The sequence below is a fragment of the Dromaius novaehollandiae genome, chromosome 1 (genome assembly GCF_036370855.1).
Source record: "Dromaius novaehollandiae isolate bDroNov1 chromosome 1, bDroNov1.hap1, whole genome shotgun sequence".
Classification (NCBI taxonomy): domain Eukaryota; kingdom Metazoa; phylum Chordata; class Aves; order Casuariiformes; family Dromaiidae; genus Dromaius; species Dromaius novaehollandiae.
The window spans coordinates 191,595,556-191,612,682 of NC_088098.1; the positions used below are offsets into that span (position 1 = coordinate 191,595,556).

General features: G+C 39.1%; 1 protein-coding gene and 1 pseudogene across 1 annotated transcript in view; both read left to right on the forward strand.

The window, feature by feature from the left end:
* Positions 1–17,127, forward strand: part of TRPC4 (transient receptor potential cation channel subfamily C member 4) — a 144,151-nt gene that overhangs the window by 65,243 nt on the left and 61,781 nt on the right. Inside the window, exon 3 of the mRNA XM_026108354.2 lies at positions 6,893–7,411. Coding sequence (XP_025964139.1) covers positions 6,893–7,411 — 519 coding nt within the window. The remainder of the gene's footprint in view (positions 1–6,892; positions 7,412–17,127) is intronic.
* On the forward strand, positions 341–1,124 carry LOC135327222 (uncharacterized; annotated as a pseudogene).

Here is a 17,127-nt window from a genome sequence, read left to right on the forward strand (position 1 = left end):
CTCATCCTGTATGTCATCTCTAGGCATGTGGAGGAAAAGAAGGTGATGAGGAGCAGTCAGCATGGATTCACCAAGGGGGAATCATGCGTAAGCAGTCTGATAGCATTCTATGATGGAATGACTGGCTGGTGAGATGAGGGGAGAACAGTGGCTGTTGTCTACCTTGACTTCAGGAAAGCTTTCAACACTGTCTCCCATAACATCCTCAGAGGTAAGCTCAGGAAATGTGGGTTAGATGAGTGGACAGTGAGGTGGCTTGAGAAGTGGCTGAAAGGCAGAGCTCAGAGGGTTGTGATCAGTGGTCCAGAGTCTAGTTGGTCCAGTATTGTTCAATGTATTCATGGATGACCCGGATGAAGGGACAGAGTGCACCCTCAGCAAGTTTGCTGATGATACAAAACTGGGAGGAGTGGCTGATACACCAGGGGGCAGTGCTGCCATTCAGAGGGACCTTGACAGTCTGGAGAGGTGGGCAGAGAGGAACCTCATGACTGTTCCGCAGGGGACTGACCTGCTGGAAAGCAGCCCTGCTGAGAAGGACCTGGGAGTCTTGGTGGGCAAGTTAACCATGAGCCAGCAATGTGCCCTTGTGGTCAAGGCGGCCAATGGTATCCTGGGGTGCATTAGGAAGTGAGTCGCCAGCAGCTCGAGGGAGATGATCCTCCCACTCTACTCAGCCCTGGTGAGGCCACACCTGGAGTACTGTGTCCAGTTCTGGGCTCCCCAATACAAGAGATGTGGAACTACTGGAGAGAGTCCAGTGTAGGGCTACAAAGATGATTAGGGGACTGGAGCATCTACTCCATGAGGAAAGGCTGAGAGAGCTGGGCCTGTTTAGCCTGGAGAAGAGAAGATTGAGAGGGGATCTTATCAATGTATACAAATATCTTAAGGGAAGGTGTCTAGAGGATGGGGCCAGACTCTTTTCAGTGGTGCCCTGCGACAGGACAAGGGGCAACAGGCACAACCTGAAGCACAGGAAGTTCCATGTGAATATGAGGAAAGACTTCTTTCCTGTGAGGGTGAGTGAGCACTGGAACAGGTTGCCCAGAGAGGTTGTGGAGTCTCCTTCTCTGGAGATATTCAAAACTCGTCTGGATGTGATACTGTGCAACATGCTGTAGGTGACGCTGCTTGAGCAGGGGAGTTGGACGAGATGATCTCCAGAGGTCCCTTCCAACCTCCACCACTCTGTGACTGTGACTTCTGTCTGCTGTTTGTACAGATTTGTGAGGATAGGTTCAGCATGGCTTTCAGGATGCACTGTGTGCAGACCCTTTCAGTTATTTGGCCACTGAATTCAAGTTATAGTCTGGGAGTTTATCAGTGATTTCGTGCATGTGAGATATATTGGGGCAGGGGGATATTTTGAATCCTGCCAGGTAGAACTACTCCCATCATTTTAATCAAGGAGTATTTTAGCTGATATTATAATAATATGAGACCAAATAAGGGACCCAGAAAAGCGAAAAACAGAACCAGAAAACTGTGTCTGCATAGGGATAACTTGTATGTTGTGTACTCTGCTGAAATTTATGGAGTTCAGCATTTTCAAGGTGCTTGGCTGATAATGGCAGCTATAGAACAATAATGCTGAAGCAACTGATGAGCTTGATGGCACACCTTTATGATATTAATTTCCTAATATAATGTGGTAATGCATGAGACAAGACATATTTCTCCATCTTATTGTGTGTCATATATCCTGTTTCTATTTGCTTTGTGGGGTTTTTTTCCCTCCTTTTTTGACAACATGATTGACATGGCTTGGTCATTTATTGCAAGACTTGATCTCCTTTACCAAAAAAAAAAAAAAAAAGGGCACCTCCCCCTCCCCCCCAATTAATTGTAAATATATAAACAAAGACAACAATTAGGCAAGCTAAGTAGGAACCAAGCTAACAGGGAAATTGGTTGCTTTACCTAGATCTGAACTCTCACACATAAAAACCAGGTAAACAGACACTGCAGTTTTCGGTGTTCCTGTTAAGATATAGCAATAATGAGGGCTGTGTGAGAATTTAGATAGAGACATGGATGTACCTGGGGTTTTAGTTCCTTCTTTTCCAAACTGTCATCTTTTTTCTATTTCCTGAATATCTAACAGATCTTCAGCAATGGGTCTCTCTACCTTGATGTTATATTACTAGGGAAAGAAAATGTCTCAGCCCTTACTGACATTAATTTAGAGCAGATTTCTCCTTCTGTGGAAGCAAAGGGACTTCCCTTTCCACGGACTATGCAGGGAACATAAACACATATTTAAGAGGCTGTTTCACTTGGTATCTAAAAAACTGTTAGGCGTCTACGTCAGGCTGACTCATTCCCATTACAGTAAGCACAGGGGAAAGGAATGCAACAAAATATCTGTCCTTGAGCACTGAAATGTACGGACTTTGAGGTGTCCTTTCTTTTTTTGTATTTCTTTTTTTGTTTTTTGCCTACTTATGCTCATACAGTCATGCATACAAAAATGCAGTGCCTGGACTGCTTTGCTTAGCCCTGTAGATAATGCTGAGGTAGGAAAACTTCAATAAAGTGTGAGAAGGAAAAAAATCATTTGACCTTTCTAAGTTTAAGCAGCCTTACACTTGACATAGTAACTCCAAAGTGTATCATGCATTCAAACTCCTGCTAAGCCTTCGGGAGTCACAGTTACAGTCAGTGACTGTAAGACCTACTGGCTTTCTTTCTCCCAGGATTTAAAGAAGATTCGTATATTTTCTGTGACTGTTCTATCAAGGATTTGGAATGTGTAGCTAATTCAATGAGTGCTGGTTATTTGTTTTGGCTTCTTTAAAGGGAATTGTTTTTCAGTAGTTATAAAGTAAAATTCATTGCAAGTCTGATGACTCCAGAGCAAGTACTTTGGGTCAACAGTTAAATACTGAAATGTTCTGAGTGCTATGAGAGCAGGCAGAACTTCGGAAGTTAAGTACTTCATTATGCTCTAGCTGAGGGAATAATTTGACCTTATTGCTTCAGCATGCTGTATATCTTCAGGTAAAATGAGTGGAAAATCTTAAAATAGGAGGTGGAGGATCAGGGGTTAAAGTCATGATGTAATAAAAGTCACAGTCTTAGGGCTTGCCATTTAAGTTTAAATGTTTCTGTAAGTTAAGGCTGAAATGAGCCAATACACACTTCTATATTTGGGTAAATTCTGATGGTATGAATTCCAAAATGTGTGCATCAGCATTATAGCTGAGTTACTTCAGGATGAAAGATTTTGAGAAGCTGTGAGAAATCCAAACAGCTTTTGAGTTAATGGACCCCATATACAAGTCAGTCATTTTAATGCTATGTTGTTCGAAGCTGTGTCTCCACTAACATTTCAGAAAAGATTGAAGCTAATGATGTTTAAAGATAGCCTTAGGTTCTGGCAGGGCTGGAAACAAATATTACTTTATTACAGTCAGAAAGAACAAAAATAATAACATGCCAAGCGAAACATGAGTACCCTGAGCAGTTGGTGAATTTGGAGTTATTTGTTTGCATCGTTGAGTTTTCTACCCTTCTGGCTCTCTACTCTCTGGCACTCTCACTTCAGGGCCAAGAGGGAGTCTCACTAGTTGCGGCAAATGCTGTCAAATCGCAACAGTATTCCTCCCAGTAAACCCTTGTTCAGACATTTGTTGGCTTAATTACCAAAAAGTACTGGCCTCTGCAAGCGTTTTCATCTCTTCCCAGCGTTGCCTGAGAAGCATTGGCTATAGTTGCAGTTTAGACAGCAGGAAAAGTGCAGACATGTATCTGCATGTGTGTATGGGTGCACGCTCTCTTTTCTACATAATATGTAAATAAAAGAGAAGATAAATCTAAAATAACCAGTGAGACTCGAGGGTTGGAAGTGGGTCTCATTTTTCCCACTGACGTCACATATAGGTTAGAAAGCAGACATGGATTTTACGCCCCAGTCCATATTGGACAGGAATAATGAAGTAATCTAGACACTTGGGATTTCCCGGGGCACTCCACACTATTCAGCCTGGAGGTGACAGATGACTCACAGATGCTCTGAAAGCTTCCAGCATTACAAGAAGCCCAGTGGAGCAGCGTAGACATAGCCAGAGAGTTTTCTGAGAAGGCACGTGCCAAGGTTGTGTTTATTGTCCCAACACCAGGCATAGTGCACAGCCCTTCTGCTTGTTCCCCTCTCTGAATGTTTCCCAACTGTACCTTCAGTGTATTTTCAGCTGAGTTCTTTACTTCCTGAGTAACTTTAAATCCACATTTCTCTGTATGCCTGCACATACTACATGAAGGCATTACTTTTCATTTGTATTTCGGAATAAGAAAGAGGAAATCAAAAGACAACTTGCTCAGCAGCGGCTTAGGTAAAAACCATTGTTTGTAAACATCCCTCATTAGTCTATATGTAGGATGGTGAAGAAGGCTAATAATGTCCGGTAGCTCCGTCTGAACGTGGCTGTGAGGGGGGGTGGGCTAGCTGAGACATCCCTACGCTAAAATAGACTCTGTGCCAGCCTTCACCATTGCTGCACAGCGAAGTGTGCACGCTTGTGTGCGTGCGAAGGAAGAAAGAAATTGTTGCCTGTTGACTCCACATACCTTCCCAGAATCTGGTATAGCTGTTCCAGGTCAGCAATGTGCTACAGCTGGTCAGAGAACTTTTTCCCTAGAGAGGTGTGATTACACACCTGAAGGCTGTTTCTGCAGTCTTGACTTTCCACCACATTTTGCACGAATAAGTGCCATCTCCCAAAGTTATTCTCTCACTCAGCTAATTACTGCTCTAGGCCCCTGTTTTACAGCCCACACACATAGCAGCTCTTATACATGGAAGCAGTCCCATTGAAGGAACATGAGTGGTTTTACATGTAGAAGAGCTAAAAAATGTACAAAATACACAAAGTGTCTCCATTAGAGGGAGAAAAAATACCCATTTTTAGATCCACAAACTACCATTTCTTTTCGGCTTAATTTCATTCTGTTTTTCTTGTCCCCTGAGTTTATACCTTATTCTGTGCATTTCATTTTTTCCTCCACTTCTTTCCCTCCAAGACTCTAAACATCATTCCAACTCATTCTAACACTGTTCTTCTCACATCCTTTACTTGTTTCTTATTAACTTTTCTTCTTTGCTATTTGTGTTTTCTCCACCTGGCAAGGAGGCCATTCTGTTGCCATAAGACTTCTTTCATATGTCTTTTTGCCCCTCCAGTGGTCATGTATTTCCCTACACTTCAGACAACGTTTTAGCCAAATGCTTTCTCTTTCCTCCTCTTCAAGGACCATCGCTCAAACATCTAGCTGGTTTCTTGTAGCATGACAAAAAAGTCACACTGTGCAGCCAAAAAGGGTTGCAAAATCAGAATGATTGTACCGTGAAGAGCTGCTCTCTATGTGCTTTTTAAATTGTTGTGCTGAATTTACTGATAAAAATACCACATCTTTTTCCAACTGCACTGAAAGTCTGTAAAGACCAAGCAGTCCTGTCCTGTCATTACACCAATCTCTACTACAGAACTGCTAGATAATGATCTGATGTGTGAATCTTGGTAGTGAGCAGAGATGCACAAAGAAATCGCTTCATTTTCAGCATCAGCTGGTAATGCTAGCAAGTGTTTTTTGCGAACTCTGCATATTGTGTTGAAAATAATGACTTTCAGATTTAAAAAGCTAGAAATGGAATTCAGAGGTGCTGTGTTTGTTGGGTTACTGCCTCAACTACTTGACACAGTAGTGAATAGACTGAAAAAGCAAACAAGTCCTGAAGTTAAGCTAAAACTGAGAAATAAAAGAGAAATGCTTTAGGTCATATAATAGGATGACAAGGAAGGAAAACTGTTACAGATTGAACAATCAAATGAGTATATGATGACTGAGGAGATAAATTATTTCACTGTATATCTAGAGATATATCAGACTCACTAGCTTGGGTAAATACTGATGTCTTTTTCTAGCTGATGTAGACTGAATTTGCAGGTTATCAAGCTATGACTCAAAGGTGATTGTAAGTGGTGCTGCCAGTACCACTTTGCTGATTAGCCAATGACATTGGCTATTTACACTCATATGGCTTCATTGTCCTAGTCTAATGAGCTATCTTGATCTGGGAAAGACTTTAGACTCTGATATTGTAAAATACGGAAACGAGCTTTAAATGAAAGAACTTACAGTCCTCTGTTATAAAATACAGAAACACACCAGAAGACTGAAAATACAGAAATACACACCAGAAAAGGATTTAAAAATTGTCTTCAACTTTTTCCTCTCTTGGAGCTCTGTGCTACTAACTCTCCCATTTTCTTAAAAAGTGAGTTTGTATGAGTGCACATGTGAATGAACAACTGAGCCTTAAGATTGTAGGCTCCTTGCAGTGGGTAACTTTATTTCTCTATGCAATCATGTTCCAGATCATCTCCTTAAGAACATGTATCTTTTCTTTCTCATTTACTTTGCCATTTTATTTTACAACCGTAGCTTGTCTGTCTCCGTTCACTGTTTCCTTGAGAGAATCACGATTATTTCTCCATGGTTCTCTCTTCTTTTTAAAACTTGGATTAACCTCTCAGAGAACAGAAAACAATTCCGTCTTGCTTACAGCTGGCAATTCAAGGGACCCAATATGAACATTTGTGTCTGACTATTCTTTGCGTAGCTAATCCTTTGCTCTAACAAATTGTTGCCCATGGGCTGTTTACATACAAACAGGTTTTATGAAAAATCTCACTCTGTTTACAACAATTTATTAATTGGAAAGAGGCTATATTAACTAATCAAACTGTTATTTTTAAAGTGTTTCCATCAGCTCTGGCCAGAAGCAAAGATCTATCTGTAAGGGTAATAAGTGGTAGACTTGTAGATTAATTTTCTGTAGCTGTTGTTCAATTAAGAGGCCTGTAAGCATTTCTACCTTGTCTTACAGGTGCCACCAATACTTCTGGACAAGCAGTTCTCAGAATTTACACCAGATATCACACCCATTATTCTGGCTGCCCACACAAACAACTATGAAATCATCAAGCTCCTTGTGCAGAAAGGGGTCTCTGTGCCCCGGCCACATGAGGTCCGCTGCAACTGCGTTGAATGTGTCTCAAGTTCAGATGTGGACAGCCTTCGCCATTCTCGATCCAGGCTCAATATCTACAAGGCTCTGGCAAGCCCGTCCTTGATTGCTTTGTCCAGCGAGGATCCTTTCCTCACCGCTTTTCAGCTGAGCTGGGAGCTGCAGGAACTGAGTAAAGTAGAAAATGAATTTAAGTCGGAGTATGAGGAACTGTCACGGCAATGCAAGCAATTTGCAAAAGATCTTCTGGATCAGACACGGAGTTCCAGGGAATTGGAAATTATTCTTAATTACAGAGATGATAATAGCTTGATAGAAGAACAAAGTGGTAACGATCTTGCAAGATTGAAACTGGCAATTAAGTACCGTCAGAAAGAGGTGAGTGTGTTGGAGAATATTTAAGCATATTTAGTAGTAGTAATGTGATAGATAATAGCCTGAAAGACATCCTTTTAACTGAGACAAATTGCTGCTTATCTTTTTTGTTCTACAGGGTCTCTTCTTTTTTATATACTTTTAATTAGACAAATTTGAGAAGCTGTTATGGTTTAAAAATATCAGAATTTGAAATGTTCTATTATAGCACAGATCCAAAGAGACTTTTTTTTTCTTTTGCACCTGAACAGACACTGTCTCCAGTAGTTCTGCACTGAGCTCCTTTTCAATAATAGGATCAGAAATATACAAAGCACACTTCAAGACAGTTTTATATGTAATTGTGTCTGACAGGAAAAGGAGGCTAGATGTTTACACACCTATAAAAAAGTATAGCTACCTCTATAGAGCTATTTCTTCAGAAAGTAGCTATTATTATAAAGAGATACTGAAACATAAGAATAATAGCAATGTGTGACTTCTCAAAATTTTGTCATTCAAGTTGATTTTGCATAAAGATTCCAAATGGAGATACTTGTCTGTTGAGTTTGCTAAACTGGTAGAGATATTCAAAAAGAATCAGAGGATGTCTGTATATCTTTTGAAAATATTAAAGTTCTTACGTGCATGCAGAAGTGAAGGAATCTAGACAGAAAAATGTGTTAGGAAAACAGTTCTCATGAGATTTCCAAAACCTCTGCATGTCATCCCTGATAGAAATTATATCAGAATGTGCTTTACCATCTCATCTGGGATCTGTACATCCATAATCAGCTGAAATGTAGAAGTGTATGGGCAAAAAACCCCCACACCTTTAACAATTAAATAAGTGTTATTTGCTCATTTTAAAACATAGCAAATGCTTAAGAGGCTTCTGTTTTTTAGTTTATCTAGCACTATTAGGTCTCTATTCTGCAAAAAAATAATAATTAATATATTAATATCTTAAGTATGTGAGAAGGGTTTGCCAGAAAAAATAACTAAATGAGTAACAATTGTATTGTACATTTGAAATACAGTTCAGTAATGCTAAGAAGTTATCATTAAGGTAAGGACCTGCTAATAGCCTACTTGAAAAATATCAGAACTGGTCACTGATTTCATAAGGTGCTTTTTTTCTTGAGGAAATATATTACATTATTTTGTATTGAATAGTATATTTTAAGCAATGTATTCTGTGCTTTTGTAAATTACTTTCAGATGAAGGAGTTCCAGACTCTTCTTAACAGCTACTATTTATGTACCTTGAAACACAAATCCTGCATTATAATGTATAGTCCTGCAATCATTTAACAAATGATTGCTTTTTCGGAGAGTTCTTCAGAAAATTTCTGTTTTCCAAAATATTCATGCATTGAAATTAAGTTCTGACTTCTCATGATTTTTTGAAAAGCAGGATACCAAGCTTGAGTTTCTTAATTTGCAACACAGACAGTGAGAGTCATCTGTAAGGAGAAATGGTATTTATAGTGCCATCTGATTCCCAGGCCTAATTAAATTGCAGTAATACAGATGATTACACTTTATTGAGTCTTTGTAATAGCAAACATTAAAGCAATCCTGATTCTCAGTGCAGCAATTCCAGATCAGTGGATCTTTTACATTTTACATATATTTTTCATTTCTATAAATATTTCCCACTACCTCTCCCCTTTTCAGTTTCCATGAAGTAAAATGAAGTTTTATTAGATTCCTTTGTTCTGTTCCTGAATATATTTGCCTACTGGATGCTGGCTTAAACAGTAGTCACCTCCAGCGAACAGCCAATTTATTTCTGATCATTACAATAGTATTCAGGTAGGTCCAGCTCAGAAGACCAAGAAACTTGCATCAGGTGACAGCAAAATGCATGCGTGCCCTCGCACATGCATCGCACAAGCACCCCCACAGCCCCAGATCTCTCAGATACCTGCACGGGCTCTCAGCCTGCCTCCTGTCCGTGTCCAAACCCCAGCCTCCCTCATCCACCCCTGGCTCAGGCCTAGAGTCTTCCCACATGCGGGTCTCCTCCTCCTCACCGGCTAGTCCAGCTTGACATTTGCAAGTGAATTACACATACACACACACACACACACACACACACGCACAGGATTGCATTCCCTGGGGTAGTACAAACACAGCCAGTTGCTGGCAGTTTGACCTCTTACACATGCACACACACCCCAGCACACCCAGTTGCTGCCATCTAGACCTGGAGGCTCTGTGACCCATGGCCCCTTCTCCAGTTCCTGGCACTCAGACCTTACAGAACTCACACATGGGATAGAGAGTGAGATAACACAGAAAATTAGTTAAGAAAAGGGTTTAATAGGAAGACAGGATAAACTGTGTTGATCAGCGCAGGGCGCAGTCAGACCGGCGTGCTGCCTGGCAGCCTGCTCGCATGTGACCCCACCTTGGTTCCCCTCCTCTCCATTTTGACACAGTTTTTCCTGCCTGATCCACCATGACCCCCCCACACACACTTTCTCCAGCTTAATAAATTTTGCACAGCCCACTGACATATCCCATAGTACTCATGATAATCATGTGGTTTTCCCCCTCCTCATCAGTTACACAGTTGAGGTTGACCCTCTTCAAGGCTGTGCCTGAGCAGTCCCTTAGTGGCCCATCGGTCAGCGCCTGAAGAGTTCTGGTCTTTGTTATTGTCTCCCTTATCACTGGCTCGTTAATGTTTGTGTGTCTGTGTGTTTATCACTTCCCTCGTTACTTGTTATTTATTTTATGCTGAGTATTCCTTAACCTGATAGTTTAATGAACTAGATGCTCTCACATTCCATATACCCTTACTCTATGACCATCTAAGGTAAGCTTCATGGCAAGCAGCAGAAGTAACACATAAATTTTCTCTAAAAAAAAAAAAAGAGAGCAAAAAAAAAAAATGTGGGCTAGATTTTAACTAGCCTATTAATATATTCTGTTGAATTTAACCTGCTTAAAAATACTGGGTTTGGGTATTAAACCTGCTTCTTCTGTCCAGTGTGTCTCAAGCACCAGGAGTCAGTTCTCCACCACATACTTTTCTATTCTGACAGAAACAAACACAGATTTCATTTTTTTCATACTATCAGTTCTGAAAATTTTCCTTGTTTCTCTTAACTTGCCTGCTGTCCCACAAAGCAGAAGAAAAAGAACCAAACAGATGAGAATGCATTCACTTTCCTTCTTAACTTACCAGCCATCCCTAACATCCCAACCTTCAGTCACATTATTACCAAAGGATGTTGTAATGCTATATTAGGGCTGAGATGAGAACTCTGTGAGTAAAGTGATACAACTGCAGTAATGAAGCCACAACTCAAAGTAACAATATAATGAAGAGTAAGGATAAGTATAATAGGAACATGTAGTTTCTTAGGTTACTTACACAATTAATTACTCAGGAGTTAAAGATTTTTTTTTTTCAATTTGAAAATAACTCCCAAAATTATTAGCAGTAATTCCTCTTGGCATTACTAAGCAAGTGAGTATGGAACACATACTAGAACTAAATCTTGTAAAAGACTGAAGTAGACTTTGGATAATATAACTGAGTTTAATCTCAAAGACACAAGGTTTGGAAGGAAAGGCAGATTGAGGGTACTTGTGGGAAAAGCAGACAAGGGGATGACGAAGAATTTTGGTAGTGTAAAGAAGGGAAGCTTGACAAATGCAAGGAAGAATAATGCCAAGGAGCTTGCAAAATGGCATAGTATTTGATCAAATACAGACTTAGAAGTACCGTGTCCTGAACAAGGAAAGACCCTTCAAAAGCAAGCTGCTCAGTGGCATTCACGGTGGTAGTCTGCAAGCCACTGGTACCACCAGTATTATCATCTATGAAAATCAAGGGAGCATACCCATTCTCAGAGCTGCCTGCATTGTTCTTGGTGAGCAGATTGCCTCTGAAATGGACCCTCTTCCCCCGAAATAAAAAGTTTATGCAAATTGTATTTGTGGTTCCCCACAGTAAAAGGTGCTTGTCTTCTGCATTTCCATTCTTTTCACATCTGGCACCAGGCTGTGATCATCTCACTCATATGCTGTCAAAAGGCCTCTCAGCAGTATCACTTCTCAGTTCATGGAGTCGTGTCAGAGGGAACCTGCCATGTATTGCTAAGGGAGCAGCCTTACTGATGAAACTCAGCTCTCTTCTTTCATTAAGAAATAACAAGGTTGAGAGACATTTGCAGTTTCAAGTCTACATTGCAGAATGAGGTCTGGCAAGACTATGGAGAATACCTGTTCTGAGTTGGCTGACAGAACCAGAGTATGTGTCAGTGTGCATTTATCATGTGCTCATCCGCAACTTTATTTTAGCAGAGCATATGGGTTAGAGCACCCAAGGAACTTTTTTTTTTTTTTTTTGGTATTTGTTTTGCACCACTAATGCTATTCAATTGTAACTGAAGACACATTGCTGATGCTTATGGTGCCCGTTTCTAACACCTACTGTTGCTAGGTTACAATTAGCAGCAGGCAGGAGAGGCTCACTGAAGCCATACAGCACACTGCTTTGTGCAGAAACATTTCATTGTCTAATTCTCTATTGTACTGTATTCTCACAACTAAGGGAGAATTTCATTTAAAAAGTCTTATGGGTTGTTTGTCATTTTCACTTTCATTGTGCTAGATTCTTGGCACACAATGGACAATGACAAATAGTTTTCTGTTTTCCTGAATCAAATAAAAGTGTTATCTGATTCAAGTACAGTTTAATTCAGGGATGTAGAAGAGAATCCCCAATTCTGTATATGATTTACAAGCAAAAGTTAATCTGTGTATTTTAATCCTCATACATCATTCTGAGCTCAAGTAAATTGGAAAACCTTGGGATAGTGATGCAGTGAAGTAGCAGATGATGGTAGCAGTCTTTAACAAATAGCAGGCAGTCATCTTTCTTTGCCACTGATTGCAAAATGCATGTTCAGTCTCACATACTTTGAGAGCTTGTAGAAGAGAAATTGTAGCAGAACCACAGTGTTTCTTGCTCTTCAATTAGCTTTGCTGTACATTTGCTTTACCACTGTGCTTCTATTTAAGGATTGCACATGCATCTGCACACATGGGGAAAAGTGCTTGCAAAACTGTGTGATTATACTTTTCCCATAAATGTGAAATAAAGAATTAGAGAGTTAATAGAGTGAATAAATATTGTCTTGTTTCACAGTAACTTTGTTAGTACTATTTAAATACTTACACTGCTAATTTATATCATTGTCATGTTTTGCCTCATGCTAAGTATTAAGCTATAGTGGTATGACTTCATACACTGTATGGTACACTGCAGGGTATGGTCCTGTATCATTATCAATAGGACTATCTTATTTTGCTTTGTTATTAGACAGTCTGATATCAGCATTGCAGAAATATGAAATTTTGAATACAACTAGGGACCTTCACTTTTCAAATGAATAGACTTTTTTCTTTTTCTTTTTTTTTTTCTTTTCCATTCTTATTTTACTGTAACCATCTTCCCCTTCCTTGGTATGTAGAAGACCAAATTACTTTCCTTGATGTTGTCTCATAGAGCAGCAGTGTTTGGAGAAAAAAAATCGTTTTACACTACTCGTTACGAGTGAGAAAACCTCAGTTTTCCAGTAGAAGACCAAGTGAGAAATCAAAAGCAACAGCCTAACCTGAAGGCAGAGCTAGCATCTGGGAGGTTAGAAAACAATAACAAGAAACAGCAACAGACTTTTTGAAGATTAGGAAGATAAACACAGTTCATATTTTAAAAGCTAGAAGAAGTAAATGGCCTTTAAGGAGGGCTTTCAAGCCCATTAACAACATAAAAAGAGAGAATCCTAAACAAAGTCCTCAGAGCTTTCCTGACGACTTTACAGTAAATATTATGTCTTACAGAAAATCCTTTTTTCAAGGGAACATTTCAAGAGAAACACTAATATATGCTGATGTTAGTAAAACTGTTTACAAAGTGGCTGAGTAATGAGGTCTCTATTGGCACAAGCAGGTCAGAAGTCCTGGGGTCCCACCCTCCCACTCAGCTCATATAAAAGGGTTTATTTTGAAAAAAGCAGGTTTCAGAACCCCTAGAAAGGAAGGCAAAACAGCATATCATAGTTTGATAAGCAGATTTTATTTTGATGATGTAATGTTTTGGAGGACTGCCCTCTATTTTGCAAAGTTTTATCATCAAGCTTGCTGGGGATGGAGCAGACCTACTGCTTGACTGAATAGCATGCAATTGTATGTACCGCTGGGGAATTTACGGTGGATTTCAGTTAGAATCCTTTTTGCCAATCTACTAAAGGTGAATTCTGACAGTTTTATTCTAACTAGCATTTGAGTTGGATTCAGAATAAATGTTTATGATATATACAAATCATTTCTGTTTCTTCCTGTCAATCATCTCATTCAGAGAGTTCAGGCAACCATTCTGAGATAACTGCTTCTACCTAAAAGGTGGTGTTGAAACACTTGATATCAACAGAATGTAAAGTATGGTAAAATCTGTACAAATCAGTTTGATACTCTTGAAAAATTTAATAAATCTTATTCTGCCATCTTTAAAAACTAATGTAAACACATGGATTATTTAGCACCCGTGCATCGCTGTGTTTCATGTTTAGGTGTAAATAAGGAAGCCATCACTAAATTTGCTAAACATTACATTTAGAATGAAGGTTGTTGCTGGTCCTGAATTAAATTTTTTTTTTTTTGAAAAGGTTTGTTTTAAAACGTCAAATAATGTTAAATTTTCACATCTCTTTCCAGTTGATTTCCCTAGAGCTGAAATGTCAATGTTTACCAAAAATTCAGCTGCCTAACTACTAAGAAAACTCTCCAAAATGACTCTGGCTGTCTTCTAAAAGTTAAGGGCAGGCCCTCGTGTCACTTTTTTTTTTCTTTTTCTCATTTGTTAGTACTACGGATCCTGAACTGGCATAGAGACAAAGAGAGAGAGAGAGAGAGAGAGGGTTTTAACAATTAAAAACAGGTAAAGACATTCAGATTTAACAAGAGAACAGGCTGTATTAATGAGAGAGATTTCAAGGAAAAAAGTTTCCAACTAACTTGCTTATTTATTCTCAGGCAAACAAAAAGTGAGCTAGAAACAAACCCCCACAAAAGATCCCCCACTGAATAATAAAACATATTTCATGGATCAACTGCTTTTAACATAATCTTGTATGCTTCCATCAAAGACACACTGAAGATTACTGATGCAAACAAAATCACTGAATTATTAATTGGTTAATTAAATCTTAAATACAATAATACTAAATTCATACTTCATAGATCATTTCTTGTTATCAACATAAATGGGGATGCAGAATAGAAAGTTAGATTTGTCACTAATTATAAAATACATTTGTCTGTTTGTTCTTGCTCAGAAGACCACTTGTAAAAATCAAATCATCAGATCCTCAATAGTTTTCCATAAAAAATACAGTGTTAGTGAAATGGAAATGTTTCACAACAATGTCACACATTCAGGGAAATTTTCAATGAAAACATGTCAAATCATTTCAATTTTGTCATTTCATTTAGATGTCTAAACACTGCATTTCACAAAGTGAAGCATTTTGTTTGACTGCAGTTTCTTCTTACTTCACTTGGACTTTAATATTTTGACAGTGTGGGGTTTATATTAATATCATCCATATGGTATTATTTTATAAAGCCATATAAATATGAACAAAAACAAACATTAATACTTATCAAAATTAAATATTCTAACAATGGCTAGAGAATATAATTTGAAAGTACTGAAATAAAAAGTTGGCATGTTCTCAATAATGTGGTTTAATGCTTAAATTGTCATTCTGTTGGGAATTGCTTTTTATTCTGATTTGGTGTATAAAATACATATGGAAAAACTGGAAATTTCCACAGAACTCTTGTGGTAATGATAAAGTTTAAGGCAAGCTTTGTGAGTGTCTCAGAGATTAGAATTTGCCTTTGGCACCACAGATTGGTTTTGAGTAGTTTTAGTAGCCATTATAATGAATTTCTCATTAAAATTCTTTCATATACAAAAATCTGAATTATTGACCATGCAGGGAGGAATGACTTGGGAAACAGCATCTAAGGATTATCCTTTATTTGAAAAAGATCTGCAAGATAAACAGAAACATAGCAGCCATGTGTTAGCCAGTCACTATAGCTATGCAGGTATTTGTCAAAAGAGTGGAAAGGTGCAGTGAGAAGGCTCCATGTAAAAAAAAAAAAAAAAACCAACCCATATACAAAAAACTTACTTGGATAATATTTGGACATTTTTAACACCAAAGGAAGACGTGTTTAGTCTATGAATCCCATAACTGCAAGAAGTGAAGTATGCAAGTTTGGGTCCATGTCTCCAAAACGCCCATTTCTGCAGACTCTCAGGCATAGTATTCAAAAAGTTTGATAAACATTTTGCCAGGCAAGAGCAAGGTACTCTAAAACAGGTCATATGTTTGCTTTGTAAATCATGTAAAATCTCTGTGTTTATAGATAAAGACTCCACAGATTGTTAAATAGCATAAATTATGTAAGTAGCTTATCTGCTGCACAGGCTTAAAGTCTTGCTATAAATGGTTTACCTCAGGATTGAATGAAGTTTAGGTGTCCAAGTGGAAGCTGCCGTTGTTGCTACTAGAAAAAAATATTTTTTAATCACACGGTGAGAACCTGTCTGCTTAACACAGGCATTTAATTATGCCTAAATTTTAAATGCATGGCAGAGCAGTCCTCCTTATGTATGCAAGCAACTTCCTTATATGGTCGAAAGAGAGAGGTACTCACAGAGGGAGATCCTGTCTCTTGAGATAAGACATCCAAGTTAATTCCAAAGATGTCTCTCTCTCTCCTCCCTTGGGTGGGTAAGGAAACAGGGCACTTCAATTAGAACTACTTCACTAAACATTGAAAATTTAGATTCGAGTTAGACACCTTATTGCATCAGCCACAGTTTCTACCCTGTGGCAGCAGAGAGTTCATAGTCTGAGGGCTCAGAGCCCACGTAAGGGGTAATGAATCTCAGCACTAGCTTTTTAGTGATGTCTCAGAAGGCATCTATAACCTTTGAATACTATATGCCACATACAAGCTACAACCTTCTCATCACAGTTCTAGTTAAACTATTAATGAACTGACACCAATGTCTTTTCAGTTTTGGACACTTGGTGGAAGTAAGTAATTTAAAGAGGATAAGACCTGCTGTTAATAAAGTACAGTGGCAGTATCCCATTTCAGTTCCTTCTCTCTATCTTCCTTAGAAGAAATGTTGCTCTGATGTCTGCCTCAAGCAGAAATGACCAGTAGTGCATAGCCCTGACCAGCGGTGCACAGCCCTCATGTTGGGATGTGCTGGCAGCAATACAATTTGGATTTAAATTTGGAGGTGTCACTGCTAATGCACCTATAAGCTCCCTTACAAATCTGGGACAGATTTAGCCCAGTGAGATAATTCTTCCTGCACACAATCATGAATTACTGGCTTAACAAACAACATTTTGGAGAGGAAAGAAACTGTAACAAAGTGAACAAATAACACACAAGCTTTCATTTTAAATGTATAACTAAGATGACAGGAACTTTACATCCCTCTTTCCTCCCACCACATGCTTACTGGGGGTCTGGCTCTTCCTCCCTGACCCTGGCAGGAACATCTAACCCGTCGTTCAGGCCAGTTAGTTTTGCTGGGTGACAAGGCCCAAACTGAGCTGCACAGAGCCGCGGTGGGATTTGCTTGGGCTAGCTGGCCCCATGCCCCCCATGGCCTCCGTTAG